Source organism: Phacochoerus africanus, chromosome 7, assembly GCF_016906955.1.
Source record: "Phacochoerus africanus isolate WHEZ1 chromosome 7, ROS_Pafr_v1, whole genome shotgun sequence".
Lineage (NCBI taxonomy): Eukaryota > Metazoa > Chordata > Mammalia > Artiodactyla > Suidae > Phacochoerus > Phacochoerus africanus.
Genome location: NC_062550.1, coordinates 61,810,928 through 61,837,510, shown reverse-complemented (window position 1 = coordinate 61,837,510; position 26,583 = coordinate 61,810,928). Strand labels below are relative to the sequence as shown.

Genomic DNA, 26,583 nt, shown 5'->3' with positions numbered 1-26,583 from the left:
GGCCGCACTGTTGGCATATGGAGGTTCCCAGGCTAGGGATCCAATCGGAGCCACAGCAATGCCAGATCTGAGCCACGTCTGTGACCTACACCACAGCTCATGGCAACGCTGGATTCTTAACCTACTGAGTGAGGCCAGGGATTGAATCTGCAACCTCATGGTTCCTACTCGGATTCATTCCCACTGCGCTGCCACGACAAGAACGCCTTTTTTTCTTTTTAGATATGGTAGTAATTATCAATGTGGAAGAGAAGTTATTACTTCTTTTTTAATTAGCTTTAGTAACAAAACTGAATATCAGCTTTCACCTTTTAATTCTTCTATATTGAACTTTATTCTAGTGGAAACATGAGAGTCTTATATGTTAACTTTGTTTTTTTTGCTTTTTAGGGCTGCACCCACAGCATATGCAAGTTCCCAGGCTAGGGGTTGAATCGGAGCTGCAGCTGCCGGGCTACACCGTAACTACAGCAGTGTAGTATCTGATCCACATGTGCAATCTACACCACAGCTCAAGGCAACGCTGGATGCTTAACCCACTGACTGTGGTCAGAGATTATTATCCTGCATCCTCATGGACACTCTTCTGTTCGCTACTGTTGAGCCACAACAGGAACTCCTATATGTTAACATTTTAGTTTTTCTAATTTTTATCATAAGCTGGTTTTATGACTGTAAATGCTTATGTTCTAAAATCTTTGTTATGTGCTTTAGGTTTAGTATTAAAAATGGTACAGACCAGGCTTTAGAAAGACTAGGGAAAGGTAATATTTAAAGTGCAGACTTCAGAAACTTCCCCCTGTATGTGTTAGACTAGAGACAGAAAAAATGAAATGAATATATAGTATTTAATATATTTTTCAAAATGTGTTCACAAATGTTGATGACAAATGCCTTTGTAAGAGAAATTTCACTCAAGTGGAGATTAAATGGTGAAATTTTACATAATCTAGGCCAGTGTTTTTCTACTCGGGTAAATTATTAATATCCCCATTAGAGAAAGGAATAGTGAGGCAGTAAAAAAAAGTGGCTTTTTATTTCTCCCAGTGTCTTTTTGTTTATCATATGGTGATAATAATGCTTATTTAGTCTTTCTTATAGAGCTATTAGAAATCTGAGCATGGCTATGTGAAAAAGTTTTGCAAACTTTTATGTATACTGAGGGTTATTTGAGTATGGTCCATGAGTGACCATAGAAGAGTGTTATTTGAGTATGGTCCATGAACATGCACTGTGAGTCCTGTTTGTTGTGGGTCCATAATGAGATAAATATGGAAATTGTGAGTAGGCATTTAGAAATGTTTTATATAAATTTCAAAATGCAGTAACATTTAGTGTATCATAAAAATGTCATCTGTAGCAGATTAGAAAATTTAAAAACTAGTTTTTTCCTTTAGTTTTGTTTTAATCACAATAGAGGGGGTGGGAGAAAATATTAAAACTTGAATTTCAAATTGTTTTGAAAATCTCCCCCTCTGGAAATTTTCTGTTTATGGTATATATCATTCTATTAATAGAAGTGGAGGATTTCAGCAGATAGCACTGCCAGTATGGTTTTTTTAAATTAAACTAGCTAATATGTTACTATCTTATTAGTACTTAAGAATCTTTACTGTTTTCTGCTTGCTAAAATTGCTTCTTTGCTATAACAAAGGTATATGTATTTCTTTAGGTTGTACAGTGGTTACTGGAAGAAAAATTGTGTGCACTGCAGTGTGCCGTGTTTGATAAGACATTGGCAGAATTGAAAACACGAGTGGAAAAGATTGAGTGTAACAAGAGGCATAAAACAGTTCTTACTGAACTACAGGTTTGTACACGGACTTGAATTGTATACCCATGTGCCATCATTTTTATAACTTATTTTCTGGGATATATTTTCAAGGTTGACAATGAAGTACATTTAACTTCTAAGTATTAGAAACAAAAGGAGCTACTAGTTTGCTAGGGCTCCCATTAAAATAGTACCATAAACTGGATGGCTTAATCAACAGAAACAATAATATTGTCTTATAGTTCTGGAGGCTAAAATTGCAAGATCAGGCTGTCATCTGGATTGGTAGTTTCTGAGGAATGTGAGAAAGAATCTGTTTCTCCATCCTTGCTGCAGGTGTGGCCAAAAAAAAAAAAAGAATCCGTTTTATATGTCTCCTCTAGCTTCAGATGGTTTACTCACCTTGGCATTCCTTGTCTTATAGACGTATCACCCTGTGGTGTGGGTTGCAGTTGTGGCTCAGATTCAGTCTTTGGCCCAAGAACTTCCATATGTCATGGTTGCGGCCATTAAAAAAAAAAAAAAAAAAGTACCGCTTGTTAATTCTTTTCTGTATAGTCCAGTTTCCTTAATTATTTAGACGTGTATTAATTTTTTGATTTTTGTTTGAATCTCCTAGTTTTTGATCCATTTTTCCTGTTACCTACCAGTTATTTCACTGTCCTGCAGGGTATTAATGTTCATTTTTTATTTTAGGCTTTTGCTTCATATTCTCTCAGTCATTTATGATCTACCCTTAACCATGCCATTTATTTAAATTTTACTAAGCCCAATTTAGTTTCCATCTCTTTCTGTATTCTGATATTTAGAATTTTTTTGGAAGTAAAATTCGGATAACAAAATAATCACTTTAAAGTTTATAATTCAGTGATATTTAGTACATTTACTTTGCTATGTGACCATCATCTCTATGTAGTTCCAAGTCATGTTCATCAATCTCAAAGAAAATCTTGCACCCATTAAATAGTCGTTTCTAATTTTCTCTTCCCCCTAGCCTTTGGGAACCACTACTTTGCTTTCTGTCTCTACTGAGTTAGCTGTCCTGCATATTTCATATGAACAGAATTACACAAATGTGAACTTTTCATGTTGAGCCTATTTTCCTTAGTATAATGTTTTTAAGGTTAATATATATCATAGCATGTATTTGTAGTGCTACATTCCTTTTCATGGATAAGTAATATTTGTATACTATTGAAAATAAATAGGAGTTAATTCAAGGTATTAATGTGTGTGTGTACACACCCAAACAGTTTATATATTCTTCTGTAGATTGCTTTGGTTAGTATGGTCATTTTAACAATATTAATTTTTCCAATCCAGGAGCATGGGATATCTTTCCATTTCTTTGAATACCCTAATTTCCTTGGTCAGTATTTTATAGTTCTCGGCATACAAGTCTTTCACCTCCTTGGTCAGGTTTATTCCTAGGTATTTAATTTTGGGGGCCGTGATTTTAAAAGGTATTTTTTAATGTTCCTTTTCTAATATTTCATTGTTAGTATACAGAAATACAACCTATTTCTGAATATTAATCTTGTATCCTGCTACTTTGCTGAATTCATTGATCGGTTTGAGTAGTTTTTGTGTGAAGTCCTTAGGTTTTTCTGCATATGTCGTCTGCATAGAGTGACAATTTTACCTCTTCTCTTCCGGTTTGGATACTTTTATTTCTTTTGTTTGTCTGATTGCCATGGCTAGGACTTCCAATACTATGTTGAATAAAAGTGCTGATAGTGAGCAAAAACTGTGTAATTTAAAACTATTTTCACCCACTCTGTAAATTTTCTTTTTACTTTCTTCATGATATTCTTTAATGCACGAAAGTTTTAAATTTTGATGACCTCTTGTAGCATATAGTTGAGTCACTTTGCCAATCTCTGCCTTTTAATTGGAGAGATTTCATCTATTTACATTTAAATTAGTTGCTGATAAGGAAAGATTTATCCCTTATTTGTCTTTCACCCTTTTTGATCCTTAATTCATTCATTACTTACTTACTTTGTGATTGATCTTTTTTTTTCTAGTGAACCATTTTGATTCCCTTCTTCCTTCTCTTTTTGCAGCTTTTTCCTTAAGGAAAAAGTGCATTGCACTTAACATCTTGAGTTAATACCCACTTATTTTTAGTAGTATATAAAACTCTATTCCTTTACAGCCCTATCCTGCTCAGTTTCTTAATTTCAGTTATTGTACTTTCACCTCCAGAATTTATACTTATTTCTTTATATAATTTCTGTCTTTTTATTTATATTCTCTATTTGGTGAGACACTATATTTTCCTGTTTTCTTTTTTTTTTTTTTTAAATCTTTGTCTAGTAAGTCCTATACCTGAGCTACACTTCTGTTAATTCTTTTTTTCCTTTGAGTGGATCATGCTCTCATATTTCTTTGTATACCTGCTGATTTTTTTGTTGTTGTTAAAAACTGGAGATTTTGAATATTGTATTGTGACAGTTCAGGAAATCAGGTTTTCCCCTCCTTTCCAGGGTTTGTTGTAGCTGCTTATACTTTGTTTGCTTAGTGACTTTTCTAAATTATCTTTGGAAAGCATACGTATTCATTATAGTGTATGGCCATTATTGTGTATGTTTTATTAGTTTAGTGGTCATCTGGTGTTTTGACAGTTACACGTAAGAGAGGAAAGGTGTAAATTTTGTGTTCATCTCAGTAGATATAAAGTAAGGAGAATATGCTAAAATTGACCAGATATTCTTGGAAAAAAAATAGGAGGGAAGTACATTAATCTCATAAAGATTATCACAAACCTGTTATAAATACCATATTTAATAATGTGTCTTTGGAAATATTTCATGAGAATTGAGAATAGGACAGTGACGCCTTATCTGTGCTGCCATTTAAAGCTTTGGTGACAGGGCAATAAAAACAGGAAAAAGGAATGAGGTATAATGATAAGTACATGATAAATGAATAGCAGCTAACTAATAAAAGGAAAACATTCTAGTAGATTTCCTATACATCAAAAACCATGAGAAACTGTAATGTGAAAAAGATTTCACATATGGTAGATATTTGAAAATAAATAAGTACTTAAGAGTATACCTAAAAGGGAAATTTCAAGACCGTTATGAAGAAAAAGGACAGAAAACATAGCATGAGTCAACAGGGATATATGTCCTGGATAGAGGAAGAATTGATTTCTTTCAAATCATTATGCAAATTCAGAATACTAAAAATTTCAACTGGATTTTTTTATGAAAAAGCTGTTAACACACTCTTGAATATAGTGTTTCAGTGGTTATGATTTATAAAATGCCATTTCAAGTAGTTTTTTTTTTTTTTTTTTTGGCTGCACCTGCAGCATTCAGAACTTGGAGAGCCAGGGATTAAACATGTGCCACAGCAGTGATAACACCAGATCCTTAACCCACTGAGCCTCCAGGGAACTCTCCATTTTAAGTATTTTAACTTCAAATAGCTGTTTCAGTTTTTTGTTTTAGTCTCTCCTCCCATTCTCTTCCCTCAACAGTTAAATCTGTGGCAGCCTAATCCAAGAGACTGTTTTGAATAATGAATACCATGTGCCTATTTATTCTCTAGCTCTTTTGAGTACTTATATTCATTATTAGGCAAACTTAATTCATGGTTAATTCTCTCTCTCTTTTTTTTTTTTTTTCATACAGAATTTTTTCCTAAGAGATTCCTTGGTACATAAACAAAGAAATTCTGGGTCTGTATGCTTTGCTGAACAAGACCTAAATGTGTATGCATTCCAATAATTTAGGCAGATTTTATTTATTTATTTAGGTTGATAAACAAATTTTAAGTTTTTAAAAAATTTCATGTAAAAAAATTAAAATATTTAGTGACTTTTATTATATTTATGTTTTTACAACCATCATCACAACGTAATTTTACAATATTTCCATCCCAAATCCCCAGCCCGTCCTTCCCCCTCAACCTGTCTCCTTTGGTAACTGTAAATTTTGCAAAGTCTGTGAGTCAGTTTCTGTTCTGCAAAGAAGTTCATTGTATACTTTTTTTTAGATTCCATGTATAAGTGATAGCATATGATGTTTGTGTCTCATTGTTTGACTGACTACACTTAGCATGGTAATTTCTAGGGTCCATCCATGTTGCTGCAAATGCCATTATTTCATCCCTATTTATGGCTGAATAATACTGCATTGTGTATATGTACCACATCTTCTTTATCCACACCTCTTTCAGTGAGCACATAATTAATATGTGTCTTGGGGTGTTCCTCTTTGGGTTTATTTTATATGGTACTCATGCTTCCTGGATTTGAGTGAGTGATTCCTTCCCCGTGTTAGGGAAGTTTTCAGTTTTTATCTCTTCAGATATTTTCTCTGGCCCTTTCTTTCTCTTTTCTTCTTCTGCCACCCCTGTAACACGGATATTGGTGTGTTTAAAGTTGTCACAGAGTTCTCTTAGACTGTCTTCATTTCTTTTCAGTCTTTTCCTCTTTTCTCTCCTGTGGCAGTGATTTCTACCAACCTGTCTTCCACCTCACTTGTTCGTTCTTCTGTCTCCTGTATTCTGCTGTTGGTTCCTTCTGGTGAAATTTTTTTTTTTTTAATTTTTTTATTTTCCCACTGTACAGCAAGGGGGTCAGGGTATCCTTACATGTATACATTACAATTACATTTTTTTCCCCCCACCCTTTGTTCTGTTGCAACATGAGTATCTAGACAAAGTTCTCAATGCTATTCAGCAGGATCTCCTTGTATATCTATTCTAAGTTGTGTCTGATAAGTCCAAGCTCCCGATCCCTCCCACTCCCTCCCCCTCCCATCAGGCAACCACAAGTCTTTTCTCCAAGTCCATGATTTTCTTTTCTGAGGAGATGTTCATTTGTGCTGAATATTAGATTCCAGTTATAAGTGATATCATATGGTATTTGTCTTTGTCTTTCTGGCTCATTTCACTCAGTATGAGATTCTCTAATTCCATCCATGTTGCTGCAAATGGCATTATGTCATTCTTTTTTATGGCTGAGTAGTATTCCATTGTGTATATATACCACATCTTCTGAATCCAGTCATCTGTCGATGGACATTTGGATTGTTTCCATGTCCTGGCTATTGTGAATAGTGCTGCAATGAACATGCGGTGCGGGTGCACGTGTCTCTTTTAAGTAGAGTTTTGTCCGGATAAATGCCCAAGAGTGGGATTGCAGGGTCTGGTGAATTTTTTATTTCAGTTTATTGTATTTTGCATCTATGTGCTTAACATTTAATTATTTATTTTTTAAGTTTTTTTTTATTATAGTTGATTTATAATGTTCTTTCAATTTCTGCTGTACAGCAAAGTGACCCAGTCCTTACAACTGTATGCATTCTTTTTCTCACATTATCCTTCATCATGTTCCATCACAAGTGGCTAGATATAGTTCCTGGTGCTATACAGCAGGATCTCATAACCTTTAAATCTTCTATTTCTTTGTTCAGTGTTTCTTGTAATTTATCAGTCTTTGCCTCCAGTTTATTTCTAAGATCTTGAATCGTCTTTACTTATCTATCATTAGTCTAAAGTCTTTTTCATGCAGATAGGTAATCTAAAGATCACTTAGCTGTTTTTCTGGGGTTCCTTTATCCGAGTCATAATTCTCTACCTTTTCATTTTGTATAGATTTTTTTGTGTGGTCTCCTTTTTTGCAGACAGTAGGGTTGTAGTTTCTCTTGCTTCTGATGTCTACCCCCCTTATGGCTGAAGTTGATATAGGGGCTTACTGCAGACTTTCTGATGGGAGGGACTGGTGCCAGCTCACTGCTAGGTGGAGCTGACTCTTATCCCTCTGGTGGGTGGGGCTTTGTTTCTTGGTGTGATTATAGGCAGCTGTGTGCCTGGGGGCTCTTTAGGCAGCCTGTTTGCTGATGGGTGGGGCTGTGTTCTCCCCCTTAAGTTGTTTTGCCTGGGGCTTCTCAGCTCTGATGCGTGGGGCCAAATCTTTCGTAAATGATCATCACTAGAGGAGTTCATGCTGATGATTATTCCCAAGACCTTAGCTTCCAGTGTCCTTCCCCTGATAGTAAGCCACAGTTACTCCCTGTATTCCCAGGAAATTCTCCAAGAACTGCAGGCAAGTCTGACCCAGATTCCTATGATCTCTGCTTTGCTCTGGGACCCAGTGCACACAAAAGGCTGTGTGCACCTTTCAAGACTGGAGTGTCCGTTTCCCCCAGTCCCATAGAGCTGTGTACAAGCCCTTCTGGCCCTCAACACTAAATGATCTCTGGGTTACTCCTTCCAATGCCAAATATCCAGGCATGGGAACCTAACATGGGGCGTGGAACTCTCACTCCTGTGGTGGGTGAGCCTCTGCAATATAGTTACTTTCCAGTCTTTTGGCTGCCTATCTGGCAGGTATGAGGTTGCTTATATGGCTTAATGGCCCTCTCCTGTCATCTTGATGTAGCCTTCTCTTTGTCTTTTTAAGTAGCATTATCTTTTTTTGATAGTTTCCAGTGTATTTTGTTGAAGGTTGTTTAGCAGTTTGTTGAAATATTTTTGTTTTCCTGAGAAAAAGGTGAGCTCCAGTCCTTCTACTTTGCCATCTTAATCCCTATGCAACTTTTATTTAAACAGCTACCATTGTGCCCTTATACAGGAAATGATAGATACGCCTTAGAAGTCAAGAGCGAATGAAATAGTAGTAGTAATCAAAGACATAATGCATGTTGCTTTCTTAAACTAAAAAACAAAAAAAACAAAAAAACCCCACAAAACTTGGCTTTTTAAAAATCTCAGAGAACACTTACCAAAAAAGAGGCCCAAACTTAGGCCTATTATAACAGATACTTTGATTTATGATTAAAAAATTGTACGGTTTTCCTAGGTTAAAACAAAAACAAAAAATCTGCTCTTTGATTTCCTTTTTATAATATTAAATGGCAGAAGACAGTATGTCAGTGTCTAAGTTGCAGTTTCCTTTCTGTGCCAGTAGTTTAATTTTTTTCAGTGATGAAATTCTGCTTTTTAAATTTTTTGACTTTTTAAGGCTGCACCCACAGCACATAGAGGTTCTGAGGCTAGGGTTCAAATCAGAGCTACAGCCGCCAGCCTATACCACAGCTACAGCCACACCAGATCTGAGCCTCATCTGCGACCTACACCACAGCTCAAGGCAATGCTGGATCCTTAACCCACTGAGCGAGGCCAGGGATTGAATCTGCACCCTCATGGATACTAGTTAGATTTGTTTCTGCTGAGCCATGACAGGAACTCCAAATTTTTTTTTTAAGTATTTGAAATAAATAAATAAATAAATAAGTAAGTAAGTAAGTAAGTAAATAAAAGGAGTTTCCGTCATGGCTCAGTGGTTAACGAATCCTGTTAGGAACCAGGAGGTTGTGGGTTCGATACCTGGCCTTGCTCAGTGGTTTAAGGATCCGGTGTTGCCATGAGCTGTGGTGTAGGTCGCAGATGCGGCTTGTATCCCGCGTTGCTCTGGCTCTGGTGTAGGCCAGTGGCTGCAGCTCCGATTCGACCCCTAGCCTGGGAACCTCCATGTGCCGCGGGAGCGGCCCCAGAAATGGCAAAAAGACAAAAAAAAAAAAGTATTTGAATATTATGGACCTATATGATATGAAATTGAAGTTCTCTTTACACTGCAATTCATAGCTTCTAGAGGTAACCATTGGTAGCCTTTGTATTTATTCTTGACCTTTCCCCATATATAGCATATACAAAATAATTTTTTAAATTGTTTTCATTTTTCAGTGCCAAATTGTATAATAATAATTGCATAGTACATATACATTATGTGATTTACAGAATACCTACCAGATAGTCTGCCAAAAGAATAACAGAAAGACATTCTTGTATAATTTAGGATATAAAAAACACTTTCCCATATGCCTTTCTTAAAAAAATTACTTGAAATATTTTATTCACATAAAGGTAATTCCATATTAAGAATTTTTAAAAAAGTTGCTCTGTATCCTTGGGTGTTAATAATACTGTTAACTTTCTAAGTCCTGAGGAAAAATTTTCATCTTGGGAGTCATAGGTAATTGATTGACTAGCCCATGTCAGTGGACCTCAGTACTGTTAGGTTTGGGGGGAGGGTCTCCTTTAGAAGTGGCTGCTTTATGGACTTCCTGTCATGGCTCAGTGGTTAACGAACCCAACAAGTATCCATGAGCACGTGGGTTTAATCCCTGACCTTGTTCAGTAGGTTGAGGATCCAGTATTGCCATGGCTGTGGTGTAGGTTGCAGACATGGCTCAGATCCCTTGTTCCTGTGCCTGTAGTGAGGTCTGGCAGCTACTGCTCCAATTTGACCCCTAACCTGGGAACTTCCATATTCCATGGGTGTGGCCCTAAAAAAGCAAAAGACTAATAAATAAAAATAAAAAATAGAAGTGACTACTTTGTGAAAGAAACGCTAAAAGTAATGTCTTTTTATGACATGCTTTGAGATTATCTGAGGGAACCTTTCCTTGGGCAGGCCTCATGAACACACTTAGAAGTTTAATTTAAAATTCTTAAAAATATATTTATCATAAAATAGCAGCATCAAAACAAGACAAACAGTTGAGTATCACATCTATATGATATGATATGCAAAATTCAAAAATACTCATGTGGTGCTATGGTAATTTTTCTATTTTTTTCTTTGTCTTTTGTAGTTGTCCAATATTTATGGATATATATGTAGGCAAAATATGTGATCAGGCAGTTTTTATAAACAGTATGAAGGGTTAATAAAATAATTTCACTGACAAATGTTAATCTTAAGAAAGTAACATTTTTTTTGTGAGTTTATTACAGGTTAATAGGATATGAAATTAAATGTTCTGAAGAATATCATATGTGCATGCATACACACTGCTTTTGAAAGTGTAAATTGGCAAAGCTTTCTGAAAAAGCATTTTATATGGGAGCCTTAAAACTATTCTGTCTGAGGAATTCTGCCTCTGTGAATGTAGCCTAAGTAAATAATCTAAAATAACAGAATTATTAATTGTAATATTATTTTACTGAAGCATTTGAGAACCATTTAACATATCCAGTAGGAAAGAGAGTGTATAAATAATGATTCAGTATATTATATGCTATATTATATACTAATATGTACTATATATATTCTACATATATACTGTATACACAGTATATAATATATTGTGTATACTATATATATACACTATATATTCAATATATAGTATAGAATATATACTACGTATATGTTCAGTATATGTAGTATTGGTAAAGGATCTTACTTACTTATGACTTACAGATATGCCTACTACATAATTCTCAGTGAGAAAATTAAATGTGTTTACAACTATAATGACAAAAGATATGAGCACACATATTCAGAAATGTACTTTTTCATGAGCAAACTTGCAGTTCAAGGAGGGAAAAAACCAACCTTCTAAAATTAAGTGTTTACCTTTGTGAATTTCTGTTGTTGCTCAGCGGGTTAGGGACTTGACATTGTCTCTGTGAACATTTGGGTTTGATTCCTGGCCTCGCTCAGTGGGTTAAGAATCCAATGCTACAACAAGCTATGGTGTAGGTTGCAGATGCAGTTTGAATCTGGTGTTGCTATGGCTGTGGCATAGGCCTGCAACTGCAGCTCCAATTTGACCCTTAGACCAGGAACTTCTATATGCTGCAGGGACAGCCCTAAAAAGAAAAGAAAGAGAGTGTTTACCTTTGGCTATTGAGTTCAAGGATCATTTTAGTTTGTGTTATGATTTTCTGTATTTTTCAAATACATGTTTTATAATGAACTTGCCTTATTTATTTATTTTGCTATTAGCTATTGTCTGAGGATCCTATTACTTGTGGGTTTCTTGTTATGTGTGCATGGGTTATTTTTTATTACTATCATGCCACTTGATTTTTGTTTGTTTTTGCTTTTTTTAGGCCAAGATAGCCAGGTTAACCAAACGCTTTGGAGCAGCCAAAGAAGATCTTAAAAAAAGACAAGAAGTAAGAATTTCTATTCTTACGTAATTAATGTTTACCTTTAAGTGGTCATTTCAGGAAGTACTGACTTCGGAGGAAACTCTTCTTTATTACAGGTCTGAAATTTGCTTTCATACTGTGTACTCCCTGCATGTTGTTTCTGGACCTGCAGCCCCAAAACTAATTATTAACCCTTTCTAATCCTACACTTATTTTCTTACACCAACACTTATATTAATCTATTTATGTTAAGGCATTTTTGAAGTTGTATTCTCTATCCATCTTTAAAATTATGTTTTGGGGTTTTGCCTTACCATGTTTCTCTTTTTACATATAGACATACTTTGGCGATATTGCAGATTTGGTTCTAGACCATGGCAGTAAAGTGTTTATTACAATAAAATGAGGCACAGATTTGTGAAAATCTTTTTTGTTTAAAAAAATGTAAAAGTTATGTTTACACTATGCTATAGTTTATTAAATGGGCAATAGCATTATATCTAAAAAAATACATACCTTAATTAAAAAATACAAAACAAAGAACTATTATATCAAAATCACTGATCATAAATCACCACAGCAGTATAATAGTAATGAGAAAGTTTGAAATATTGAGGGAATTAACCAAAATGTGATACAAAGATGCAAATTGAGGAAGTACTGTTGGAAAAATATTACTGATAGACTTGCTTTGCACAAGTTGCCACAAACCTTCAATTTATAAAAAATGCAATATCTTCAAAGTGCAATAAAATGATGTATGCTTGCTTATATTTGCCAGTGTCCTAGTTTAGTCTGTTATTTCCTCCAAAATATTTTAGTGTTTACCCTGCCTCTAGTAGCCCTGTTCTCCTCTTCCTTTCTTCCTCACGTAGTTAAGTCCCCATGTCATAGCATTGACAAACTGTAGTCTAATCTCACTTTTGCTTTTTGTTGTTTCTTTAGTTATTCTATAATATGTATTTTTAATATAGCACTTGTACATTATAGTATTTTTTAGTTGAATTTTTAAAAAACTTGGAGTATAGTTGATTTACAATGCTGTATTAGTTTCAGGTGTATATAGCAAAGTGAATCAGTCATACATATAAATATATCCACTCTTTCTTTTCCCATATAGATAATTACAAATCATTGAGTACATTTTCCTATGGGTTCTCATTAAAAAAGGATCGAAATCTTACTATTTTTTTTTTTGCCTTTTTTGGCCATACCTGAATTTCTTTCCCCCCCACCCCCCATTTGAACACATTACATTTCTTTGTGTCTTGATTGACCCATTGCCTGGCACATAGAATTGCCAGTAATAATTATTTCAGTAGTAGTCATTATTCCTATAGGATTTTTTTTTCTGTTGTGATTCATTTTCATATCTTCTTTACTTGACTTTTTATTTATTTTTAAAATTTTTAAAATTTTTTTGGTCTTTTTGTCTTTTCTAAGGCCACACCCACAGCATATGGAGGTTCCCAGGCTAGGGGTCTAATCGGAGCTGTAGCCGCCAGCCTACACCACAGACACAGCAATGCAGGGTCCGAGCCACATCTTCAACCTACACCACAGCTCATTGCAGTGCTGGATCCTTAACCCACTGATCACGGCCATGGATCAAACCCCCAACCTTATGGTTCCTAGTCGGATTTGTTAACCACTGAGCCAAAACAGGAACTCCTTTACTTGACTTTTTAAAGCAAAATTTATTTTGAATAGTGATAGATACAAAGGAAGTTCCAACAATAGTACATAGACTCCTATGAGCCCTTCACTCAGTGTCCCACAGTGATGAAATCTTCAATAGCTGTAATACAATATTAAAACCAAGCAGTAAATACAATCCTGTTAAGTAGTCTTAAAGATCTTAACAGTTTCTACCAGTTTTTTCATGAATTAATTGTGTGCGTGTGTTTCTATGAAGTTCAGTATCATGTATAGATGTATGTAACCTGTTGCCACAGTTAAGTATAGAACTGTTTCCTCACCATAAAGGGACTCACTCCCTCGTGCTGCTCATTTATAATTTCACCCTTCTCTTGACCCTCACTCCCTGCACCCTGGCAACTACTAATCTGTTCTGCAATCTCTGTATCCTTTTCACTTAAATTTTAAACTCTGACTGGTCTCTGTTTTTTGAGCAACTGACAGTTTTATCTTTGTTTATACAGGCTAATCTCATCAAATCCCATTTGTGTATAGCCAAAGATTTATTTATTAAAGTTTTCATCAATGATGTAATTAATTCTCTGATTTTATTTATTTATTTATTTTTAAATTCTTTGGGCGGGGGGACGTCTTTTTTGTCTTTTCTAAGGCCACATCCACGGCATATGGAGGTTCCCAGGCTATCTTTGGGCGGGGGGGGACGTCTTTTTGTCTTTTCTAAGGCCACATCCACGGCATATGGAGGTTCCCAGGCTATCTTTGGGCGGGGGGGACGTCTTTTTGTCTTTTCTAAGGCCACATCCACGGCATATGGAGGTTCCCAGGCTAGGGGTCTAATCAGAGCTACAGCTGCTGGCCTACACCACAGCCACAGCCACGCAAGATCTGAGCCATGTCTGCGACCTACACCGCAGCTCACGGCAATGCCGGATCCTTAACCCACTGAGTGAGGCCAGGGATCAAACCCGCAACCTTGTGGTTCCTAGGTGGATTTGTTAATAACTGAGCCACAACGGGAACTCCTAATTCTCTGATTTTAAACTCTACTTTCCCTGTTTTGTTTGTTATGACATAAGAATTAAGCTATTTTATTTCTTATATTAGAATATTGGTATAAACCCTTTTTTTAAACTGTTTTTTGTTATGCCTGAACCAAACTTAGGGGTTTGAAATTTTTCCAGTATTTTGTACAATATGAATTTTCATTTTTTCTTTTCATCCTGTTTCTTAACTAAGGAGTGCCGCCCACTGTGTACTTTTCCAGTATTTTTACATATCAAATTTGTTCTCAAAACTGCTTTTCAATTCTTATTTGTTTAATCAAAGGCAGAGACTTCAGGGAATAAAGATGAAAACATTACAATCCTTAAAAAGTTTTTTATGGACTAGCTGCAAGTAATATATAAGCAAGGACAAATACTATGTAATTCTTAAAGACTAGAAAAGATTAATCTGAACAATTAGCATGTGTGGTACATGAAGAAAATGTTAAGGTGGTCTTCAGTCTTTCAAATTTTGTTCCTGTTTTCTTTAGTTTGTGAGTAAGTCCAATTCAAAATTTAAAAACTTGGACATCTTTCTGCCTACTCTCCCTCCCCCTTAACCCTTGGAAACCCTGGTTCTATTTTTCTTTTTCTTTTTTTTTTTAGGACTATACCCACAGCATATGGAAGATCCCAGGCTAGGGGTTGAATCCATGCTATAGCTGCTGGCCTACACCACAGGGACAGCAACACCAGATCCAAGCTGCATCTGTGTCCTATAGCAAGGCTCAACCCACTGACCAAGGCCAGGGGCTGAACCCACGTCCTCATGGATACTAGTCAGGTTCATTACTGCTGAGCCATGATAGGAACTCCCATCGTTCTATTTTCTGTATCCATGATTTTAACTACTCCAGATATTTCATAAGTGCAGTCATATACTGTTTGTTGTTTTGAGACTGACTTATTTCACAAAGCATAATATTCTCAAGGTTCATCTATGTTATAGCATGTGACAGAATTTCCTTCTTTTTAAAGCCTGACTAATACTTCTTTGTATGTATATGCCACATTTTCTTTATCTGTTCATTTTATTGTGGATATTTGGGCTGCTTTCAATTCTTGGCTCTTTTGAATAATGCTGCAGTGAACAATGGTGTGGAGATACCTCTTTGAGATCCTGGTTTTGACACTTCTAGATATATACCCAGAAGTGAAGTTGCTGAGTCGTATAGTAATTCTGTTACTAGTTTTTTGAGGAACCTCCATACTGTTTTCCTTAGCAGCCACACCATTTTACATTCCTACCAGCAAGGCATAAGGATTCCAATTTCTTTATATTCTTGCAACACTCATTTTTTTTCTTTTTTTCTGTTTGTAATAGTGTCTGCTGTAGTGGATGTGAGGCAATATCTCATTGTGATTTTGATTAGAATTTCTGTAATTAGTGATGTTGAACATATTTTCATATGCTTATTGGCTATTTTGCATATTTCCTTTGGTGAAATGTGTATCTAGGTCCTTTGGCCATTGCTGAATCTGATTACTTGTATTTTAGTTGTTAAGTTGTAGGAGAGCTTTATATGTTGTGGATATTAATGCTTCATCATGAATGATTTGCCATTATTTTCTCCCATTCCGTAAGTTTGCTTTTCACTCTTGTTTCCTTTTATGTGCAGAAGATTTTATGTTTGATGTTATCTCCTTTGTCTTTTTTATGCTTTTGTTTCCTTTGCTGTGATCCAAGAAATTATTACCAAATCTACTGTTCTGAAGCTTCCCTCTATGTTTTTCCCTAGGAATGTCATGATCTTAAGTTTTACGTATAGGTCTTTAACCTGGTCTAAATCTGGTATGGTTTAATGGTCTAACTTCATTCTTTTCCATTTGGATGTGCAGTTTTCACTTCATTTATTAAAAGACTGTTCTTTCCCCATTGTGTAGTCTTGTTAACCTTTCAGAAGATCATTTAAATCATATATAAGAGTTTATATCCACAGTCTCTATTCTGTTCTGTTCGTCTATGTCTGTCTGTATTATAGCACCATGCTGTTTTGATTAACGTAGCTTTGTTTAACATGTTTTAAAACCAGGAGGTATGACAACTTCAACTTTGTTTTTCCTTTACAAGAATGTTTTGGTAATTCAGAGTTCCTTGAAATTCCATATGAATTTTAAGGTGCTTTTTCCTGTTTCTGTGAAAAAAATTACAGGAATTTTGGTTGAGGTTGCATTGAAACTTTGGTTCACTTTGGATAGGATGGACATTTTAACAATATTAACTCTTTCAATCCGTGAACATGAGATGTCTTTCCATTTATTTGTGTCTTTTATTTCTCTCAATGAGGTTTTGTAGTTTTGAGTGTAAAGGTCTTTTACCTTCTTAGTTTGCCCCTAAATATTTTATTCTCTCTGATGATTGTATAATAGATTATTTTCTTAATTTTTTTCTCAGTTTATTCATTGTTTGTATATAGAAATGCATTTGATTTTTTGTTATTGTTGAGGTATAGTTGATTTACAATATTATGTAATTTTCAGGTGTATAAAATAATGATTCACAATTTTTAAAGGCTATGCCCCATTTGTAGTTATAAAATATTAGCTATTTTCCCCATGCTCAACATGTCTTCAGAGCTTATTTATTTTATATGTAATAGTTTGTACTTTTTAATTCCCTACCTCTGTCTCTTGCCTCTCCTCTCCTTGCTGGTAACTACTAGTTTGTTGTTTTTATCTATGAGTTTGTTTCTTTTTTGTTATATTTACTAGCTTGTCTTATTTTTTAGATTCCACATATAAGTGATATCATAGCATTTGTCTTTCTCTGAAAATATGTCTGATTTTTGCATATTGGTTTTTCTGTCCTGTAACAGTGCTGTATTCACTAATTAGTTCAAACATCCACCCCACCCCCACCCCTGGAATCTTTAGGGTTATCTAAATATAAAATGTCATCTGATAGTAGACACACTTTTACTTTCCAGGTTGGCTGCCTTTTATTTATTTTCCTTGCTTAATTGCTCTGGTAAAGCCTTTCCAGTACTATGTTGAAGAAATTGGTGAGAATGGGCACGCTTGCCTTGTTCTTCATCTTAGAGGGAAAGAATTCAGTTAGTATCCATTGAGTATGATGTTAGCTATGGGCTTTTGATATACGATCTCTTTAATGTTGAGATAATTTCCTTTTATTTCTAACTTGTTGAGTGTTTTTAACATGAAAGATATTGAATTTTGTCAAATGCTTTTTCCTGCAACAATTGAGGAGATCGTGGGTTTTTTTTTCCCCCCTTCATTCTTTAATATGGAGTATTATTTTGATTGTTTCTCATATGTTGCACTATCTTTCCATTACAGGGGTAAATCCTATTGGTCATGCTGTATAATTCTCCTCATGTGTTGATGAATTTTGCTTACTAGCATTTTGTTGAGAATTTTTGCATATGTGTTTATCAGAGATATTAGCCTGTAATTTTATTTTGGTGTCTTTGGCTTTGCTGTCAGGGTGATGCTGACTTCATAAAATGAGTTTGGAAATGTTCCCACCACTTCAGTTTTTTTTTTTTTTTTTTATGAAGAGTTTAGGAGGACTATTGTTTGTTTTCCTTAAATGTCTAGTATAATTCCCCAATACAGCTATCTGGTCCCTGACTTTTTTGCTTGTTGGGATTTTTTTTTTTTTTCTCTTACTACCATACCTGCAGCATATGAAAATTCCTGGGCTAGGGGTTGCATCAGAGCTTCAGCTGCTGGCCTGCACCATTACCACAGCAACATGGGATCTCAGCCACATCTGTGACCTACACCACAGCTTATAGCAATGCCAGATCTTTAACCCACCTGCATCCTCATGGACCCTGTGTCAGTTTAGATTCGCTGTTCTTTTCCTATTGATTTTGTATTCTCTTTGTCATTTATTTCTGATGTACTCCTTATTATTTCCCTCCTTCTTCTAAATTGGAATTTAGTTTGTTTTTTCTTTCCTGGTTCTTTGAGGTATAAAGTTAGGTTGTTGGAGTTCCCATCTTGGTGCAGCAGTAACAAATCTGACTAGGAACCGTGAGGTTGCAAGTTCGATCCCTGGCCTTGCTCAGTGGGTTAAGGATCCGGCATTGCCGTGAGCTGTGGTATAGATCGCAGATGCAGCTCGGATCTGGCATTGCTGTGGCTGTGGCGTAGGCCAGCAGCAACAGCTCTGATTAGACCCCTAGCCTGGGAACCTCCATATGCCAAGGGTGTGGCCCTAAAAAGACAAAAGATAAAAAAATTTTAAAAATAGTTAGGTTGTTGATTTGAGGAGTTTTTAAAATGAAAGCAAACTTTTATCTTAGTAATACATTTGCTGCATCAATTTCCCCATAAATTTGGTATGTTGTGCTATTATTTATATATATCTCAATATATTTTCTACTATTCCTTGTGAGTTCTTTTTTTATTCACAGGATTTTTAAGGGTTTTTAAAAATTTCTACATATTTGTGACCTTTTTTGTTTTCCTCCAGTTGTTGATTCCAAGTTTCATTCCATCATGGTTGGAAAGATACTTGGTATGGTTTTCATCTTTTTAAATGTGCTGAGGCTTATCTTTTGTCCTAATATATGATCTATACTGGAGAAAGTTCTTTGTGTGCTTGAGAAGAATGTGTATTGAGTGAAAATTTCTACATACGTTTCTGTTAGATCCACAGTGTTGTTCATTTCTACTATTTTCTTATTATTTTTCTGTCTAGAACATCTATCCATTATGTAAAATTATCTATTGAAGACTCCACTATTACTGTATTTGTGTTTCTCCTTTTTAAAATCATATATTCAAGGGTATAGAATTTACATTCATATATTTATAAATATTGTAACCGATCAGTTGATTTTTATCATTATGTAATGAATGTTCTTTGCTCTTGTGATAGTTTTGACTCAAATCTACGTTGTCTTATATGCGTATGGTCATTTCTACTTTGTTTTTCTTATCATTTGAATGAAATGTCTTTTTCCTTACTTTTCCTTTCAGCCCGTTTGTGTCTTTAGACCTAAAGTGTGTCCCTTCTTAACAGCATATAGCAAGGTCTTTTTGTGCGTGTGTCTTTTTGCCCTTTCTAGGGCCGTTCCCGTGGCATATGGAGGTTCCCAGGCTAGGGGTCTAATCGAAGCTGTAGCCGCCGGCCTACCCTAGAGCCACAGCAGTGTGGGATCTGAGCCACGTCGGCAAGCTACACCACAGCTCATAGCAACACCAGATCCTTAACCCACTAAACAACGCCAGGGATTGAACCTGCAACCTCATGTTTCCTAGTTGGATTCGTTAACTACTGAGCCATGACAGGAACTCTTTTTTTTTTTAAATCCAAGCCAGGGTATGTTTTTCTATAGAGAATTTAGTCCATTTGGATTTAAAGTAATTAGGGACAGACTTATTATTGCCATTTTGTTAAATAGTTTCTATTTGTCTTGGAGCTGTTTTGTCTCCTTTTTTTGCTTACTCCTATATGTTTCATTTGTTTATTTATCTGTTTAGTTAGTTTGTAATGATATGTTTTAACTCATTTCTCTTTTTGTGTGTAACTTCATAGCTAGTTTCTCAGTGGTTCCCATGGGTTACGTAAAATATCTTAAGTTTACAACTATTTTAAACTGATACAACTTAAGTTCAGACATAGCTTTCCTCCCATCACTTTACATTATAATTGTACATTATATCTTTTTGTATTCGGTGTACTTTAATGTGGATTTACAATTACATTTTATGCTCAAATTCCATACCAGAATTAAATGCAATTTTTTGCACCAAGTTTATGGTAATACAGGATTCTGTATTTGTATATTTACTTTTGCCAGAAAAATTTATATTTTCATTTCCTTTCAAGTTGCTGTCTAGTATCCTTTCATTTATACTTGAAGGAAAGTATAAATGAAAGCATTTATACTTTTAGCATTTGTTCCTTCATATTTGAATGATTGTTTTGCTGGTTATAGTATTGTTTAAGGGTAGGTTTTTTTTTTTCCCTTTCAGTACTTCTAATATATCATTCCACTCCCTTATGGCCTGCTAGTTTTCTGCTGAGAAAACCACTGATGATAATCTTAAGGGAGCTGCCTTAAATATGATGGGTCACTTTTCTCTTGCTACTTTAAAAAAATCCTTGTGACTTTTGACAGCTGGTCTACAGTGTTTCTTAGTGTAGGTCTCTTCAGGTTATCCTAGTTGGGAGATTTTCCACTTCCTTGAATTTATCTATTTTTCCCTTAATTTTGGGACGTTTTTGGCCATTATTTAAGTAGGTTTTCTGCCCATTTTCTCTCGTCTCATTCTGGATCTCCCGTATTTGTATATTGGTCCATTTGATGGTGTCTTATAATTCCCTTAGTTAGTCTTTACTTTTTTTTTTTTTTTTTGCTTGGTGCTCTAAGCCAGTAATTTCAAGTCCATGACTTGTCTTCCAGTTTGCTGATTCTTTATTTTACTTGATACAGTCTGATATTGATCCCCTCTAATATATGTTTCAATTCAACTGTATTCTTCAGCTCCAGAATTTCTTTTGGCTCCATTATAAAGTTTATTTTTCTTCCTGCATTATTTTCCTGGTTTTACATAGTTTTCTGCCTGTATTCTCTTTTATCTCATTTAGCATCTTAATATTAGTCACTGTAAATTTTTTGTTGGGGAGTTCATTGATCTGTTTCTTTAGGGTCAGTTTCTAGAGATTTATTTCTTTGGTTGTTATTTCCCTGTTTTTGGTATGTCTAGCTCTCTTGTTGAAATTAAGGCATTTGGGGAAAAAAAAATACCCTCCCTCTCTTTTTGGAATATCTTCATACAGATGAAGATCATTACTGGTCAGTCCGGGAGATAAATCTGGTGTCCTCTCAAATCTCTTTTAGAGATGTGTATTCTTTGAGCTTGTGCATTTAATCTCCCATCTGAAGAGATTTATCTAATTCTTGGGAGCTTCCTGTTCTCCATCTGGTATTGGCCTCAATGTATCACAGTCTTGCTGCTGCTTTACCAAATCATACTTTTGGAGTTCCCTCTGTTGTCTGTGTATTACTACAATTTTCCTGGTTTGGTACCAAGCCAAGAGGTTTGTCTTTGTTCTCATCTAGTCCCCAGACATCCAAGTTAGACTACCTCCCCCACGTCATGTGAAACTGAAGCCAGTGCCTTGGGCAGTCCTCTGAAAAGCCAGAATGTTGCATGCAAGTTCCATTCTTCTCTTTTCTTCCTAATAGAGAGGACACTTGCTGGGAGTTTTCTCTTGATTGCACTACATTGTGCCAGGAAGGGGATAGTGTACAGTGGGTAGGTGTAAATGACTTTCTTACCTACTACTGTGCACTCTTTTGGGGCTTGCACTCACTCAGGGTGATGTATTTCGTAACAGGTTTCTGAACATCTTACAAGTGAAATTTGTTCCATATATTGTTAAGTCATTGTCTTCGTGAGGGAAAGAGGGCATGGGGTTTCCAATTCTGCTGTCTTGCTGATGTCACCATACTGTAGTATTTAGAGTCCTCCATCTACTGACTTTAAGCCATGTTATACTTATTTATTATGCACATATTCCTCCTTTTTTTCCATAAAATGTTGTTTACCTCCATTTTAACTATTTGGAATATACTAATTACTCAAGACTTGTTAGAAGATGTATTTCTTTTCCCTTAATTTTTTTTTTTTTCCCCCAGTGGCTGCGCCCATGACATATGGAAGTTCCCAGGTCTGGGATGAATCTGAGCCACAGATGTGCTATGCTGCACCTCAGCAACACCACATGTTTTAACCCACTGCATCAGGCTGGTAATCAAAACCATACCTCTACAGCAACCCAAACTACCGCAGTCAGATTCTTAACCCACTGTATTTTTCCCAGAAATTCCTGGAACTCCTCCCCTGAAATTCTTTTTTAAACGTTTTCCAATGATACTACGCTATTACTTTCATTTGCTTTTCTATTTATTTCAAATGTTTTTGTGTCCACAGCCAGATTCTGAGCATCTTTACAGCACTTTTTCTTAATTCTGTCTTTTGTAAACTTTACACACATAACTAGTACAATACTGTAGTATTAGGTTAAAATTATTCTTTTATCTTATAAAAAGCAGCAAGATGTATTTGTCATTGAGAAGAATCATTAGTGGTATCTGCTTGGTGTGATCCTAAGCACTTATCACCCTTTGTTTAATATGTGTTATTATTATACTTAATTAAATCTTGAATAGAATTACTTTATTTTTCTCAATGTAAGAAATAAATGATGATAGTATCATAATGATGGAAGACCAAATGATAGTAATTAACATCTAAGTATTAGAACTCTATTTCTATATTCTCTAGTTTTTGTTTGGCAGAAAAGGTGTAAATTAGTTCGTACTGAAATTTAGAATTGGGACATCTTTTCATGAAATTATAAGTCACATAGTGACAAGTAGTTATTTTTTGAACAAAAATCATAAAAATATTTATGAGAATTTTGGTTTGTGACATAGGATATCAATTAGTTAGTAGTCAGGTACTTCTGGGGAAAAGTAAATATTTATTTTGTTTGTGAGTTTCTGCTTATAATCTGGTCCTTGCTGTGCCTTTTATTTAATTCAGTAGATATTTATTGAACAAGTGTGTCTGGTTATTCTTCAGATTCATATTGTTAATGTTTACTGAACCCTTATAGCATGTAAGCTGTTGTCACAGTCTTTATTTTAAACTGAGGCCTAGGAATTATTCTGTTTTTCATGTGATAAGCAGTTGTTTCAGTAGAATAAGTAATTTGTGTAAGTGGTTTAAAAAGTGGCAGTGCCAAGATTTAATTTTTTTTTTCTCAGCTAATAACATTTTCCACTGTACTATAGAATTAAGAGATAACACATTGGCAAGGCATTTAAAGTTCTCATTTTTAAAGATTGCTTGTGAATTTTTTTTTTTTTTCACCCAGAATCCACCAAACCCACCTATATCACCAGGAAAGTCTGTTGTTGATGTCAGCAGCAATAACAGTGTGCCCTACAGGTGAGAATTTTAAACAGTCTTGTTTATCAAGTTTTTAAATAAGAGAAAAAGGCTCTCTTTTTTTTTACAGAAAAATTTTGGAATGTCTCTAGATATTTATGTAGAGATAAGTGATTGGTATACTGGATTAAATATATTTTCTTCTTTTTTGCTTTGTTGTAATTAATTGTTCACCCATGGATATTGATTTTGCTAATTTATTAATAAGACTTTCCTAAGTTCATTGCAGATTTCTTTAACCACTTGTGCTAAATATTGTCTTAGGTAATTGAGAAATGCTTTGATCAGCAGTGATAGAAACTAAGGTGTGCAGATATTCAGACCTACATTTGGTTTTCGGATTAAAGAATTGAGGACATTAGAATATAGGAGAAAAACTCTTCCCTAATGCTGTAGACCCCAGCATTCCAAAGTCTTTGTGCCAGCTTTGCTTCACTGCATTTACTCTCAGTTTAGTGCTTTAATATTCAAGTCTAGCCACCTTTTTTACTATGGTCCACTGCTTTCTTTATACATAAATTGATATCCCCTAGAATGGCATGTTCATTGACCGTTTGTGTGTATATATATTTTATAGAAATGCAGGCACAGTGAGACAGATGCTGGAATCCAAAAGAAATATAAGTGAGAGTGTACCACCAACTTTTCAGACTCCTGTGAATACAGGTAATATTCTTAACACTGAAATACATTTTCTTAGGAATTGAAGGCTTTGATTCTCTGACATTCTTTTGAGTTTGAAATGATCTAAAACTGAGCACAGTCATGTAAAATTGAGCGCTAAGCACAAAATTTTATTTAAATATTAAGGTCACAGATATGCATGAAAATACAGAAATTCAAATCTCTACTATTGTAGTTATTCTCAAACGTTCAGGTCTTTATATTCTCATATAATCCTAAAAAATTATTAAGAATCCAAAGAGCAGAGTTCCTATTGTGGCTCAGCGGTTAATGAACTTGACTAGTAACCATGATGATGTGGGTTCAATTCCTCATCTCTTGGTGAGTTAAGGATCCGCTGTTGCTGTGAGCTGTGGTGTAGGTCACAGATGTGGCTCAGACCCCATGTTGCTGTGGCTGTGGTGTAGGCTGGCAGCTACAGCTCCGATTCAACCCCTAGCCTGGGAACTTCCATATGTCACAGATGTGGCCCTTAAAAAAAAAAAAAAAAAAGAATCCAAGGAGTTTTGTTTATTTGGATGTATTAATTGATATTTACTATGGCGAAAATTAAAACATAAAATTTTAGAATATTCACCTAAAAATAATATTATATATCATAAGTAACATGTTTTGATGAAAAATAATTCTTTTCAAAATTAGCCAAAAGAATGTTATTTCCTTATTTATTTATTTATCTAATTTTTGGCCATGCCTGTGGCATGTCGAAACTCCTGGGCCATGGATTAAACCCGTGCTACAGCAGTGACCCAAGCTGCTGCAGTGATAATGCTTAGATCCTTAATGCCGTGCACAAGAGAACTCCATTATATTTTTATAAATCTTTTTTATTTTTTAATTTTTTATTTATTTATTTTTTTTGTCTTTTTGCTATTTCTTGGGCCGCTCCTGCAGCATATGGAGGTTCCCAGGCTAGGGGTCGAATCGGAGCTGTGGCCACTGGCCTACGCCAGAGCCACAGCAACACAGGATCCGAGCCGCGTCTGCAACCTACACCACAGCTCACGGCAACGCCGGATCGTTAACCCACTGAGCAAGGGCAGGGACCGAACCCGCAACCTCATGGTTCCTAGTCGGATTCGTTAAATCTTTTTTATACTTCATTTAAACATTGAAATGGCTGAAGATACCTAAATTCTCATATCTGCATCTGTATCCAAACTTTTCTGAATTTTTCATTAAAATTCACTTGTCTGTCTTGTAGTTGGATGAATCTTTTACTAATACTCAATTGATCATTTGGAAAATACTCATTGAACTTTCTAAGTCTTCCAAATGTCGACATATTTCATTAATAATTTTTAAAAAATCATTTATTTATTTCACTATCAGTTCTTCTCAGAAAAGTCTTTAAAGATTTGGGAAGCTGTCTTGCTTTCAGTGGAAGGTAGATGTTTTTCCAAAGTTCTAATTTTTGTTTTTAAAATTCAGATTTTATTATTGCCAGTAAATACTGTAGGTTGTTTCCTTTGAAGTGACTGCCTTACTTGGTTTATTTTCAAGAAAAAATTTGCCAGATACCCAAGTGTAAATAACCACAGTACATCTGTAGGTCATTCTTTCAAGTAAAAGTGGTCTTCCATGAAAGAGGCTGTTAGCTCAGCTTACAACTCAATCATACAAGTACTTTTCCTAGAGCCAGCCATTCTGCTTGGGCATGTAGCAGTCATGTTTTCTGTGTACTTCCTCTTTCTTCACATAAAAAACCCTTCAGGCCTGTACTGAAGGGTTGAGATTCAATAGAATTAATAGTTTTTATTACTCCATCATGAACATTATTTAATGAAACTGATTTGTGTTTGTTTTCTTACTGTGTATATGTGGTGGTAAAGAATGCAGAGATAATTTCACACCACTACCTTAATTTTTATACTAAAGCATCAGAAGTTTTACTCACCATTTCTTTTGCTCATTGATGCAAATGTCTACATAGTGAAAAAGTCAAATATTGTTTTATTATTGTTATGGAAATAGTTTTGACATTTCTAACTTCCTGAAAGGATCTCAGTAACCCCCATGTGTCTTCCTGGATCACACTTTGAGAATTACTGCTTTAGTGTGCCTGTGATTTTATAAAGACTACAAATCAGTGAGAAAAACACTTGGTCATTGATTTCAAACCTATTCAAATGAGAATAAACACAAATGGTTGAACTAAAATTACCATGTGACCAGAGTTTTGATTTTTTTCTGCTCTTTGGTATCTGCTCCTTCATTCATCTCCCATCTTCACTATGCTATTTTTTTAATATCATGTGGGTCAGTAGAGTGTCAGTAAAGGCAGCCACTCCTCACTAGTTCCTCTCTCAGGCACTTCAACAAAATTTGATCCGCACATAAAGCTTTCTAATTATCCAATGATAAAATATGATGACCAAGTTTACCTATTATTCATTAAGGGTACTGACTTCCTAGATTTTCTACATGTTCCCAATGTTCTAAGGCATTTATGATATTTTTTGTGTAGTCTCAAAATTGTTTGTGTAATTTTATATAGTTTTCTGTGTTTTATAATTGTTTTACCAGTTACTCTGAAGTAAGTATAGTAATTTTTAGGGACTTTTGATACTGAGATAGCAGTCCTCC

The 26,583-nt window shown here is 35.1% G+C and overlaps 1 protein-coding gene across 3 annotated transcripts in view; it reads left to right on the top strand.

Annotated features, from left to right (window-relative positions):
* Nucleotides 1-26,583, top strand: part of ATF7IP (activating transcription factor 7 interacting protein) — a 122,260-nt gene that overhangs the window by 66,585 nt on the left and 29,092 nt on the right. For all 3 annotated transcript variants that reach the window (XM_047787498.1, XM_047787499.1, XM_047787497.1), the window contains 4 exons: nt 1,673-1,810; nt 11,633-11,698; nt 23,240-23,313; nt 23,891-23,979. In XM_047787498.1, coding sequence (XP_047643454.1) covers nt 1,673-1,810; nt 11,633-11,698; nt 23,240-23,313; nt 23,891-23,979 — 367 coding nt within the window. The remainder of the gene's footprint in view (nt 1-1,672; nt 1,811-11,632; nt 11,699-23,239; nt 23,314-23,890; nt 23,980-26,583) is intronic.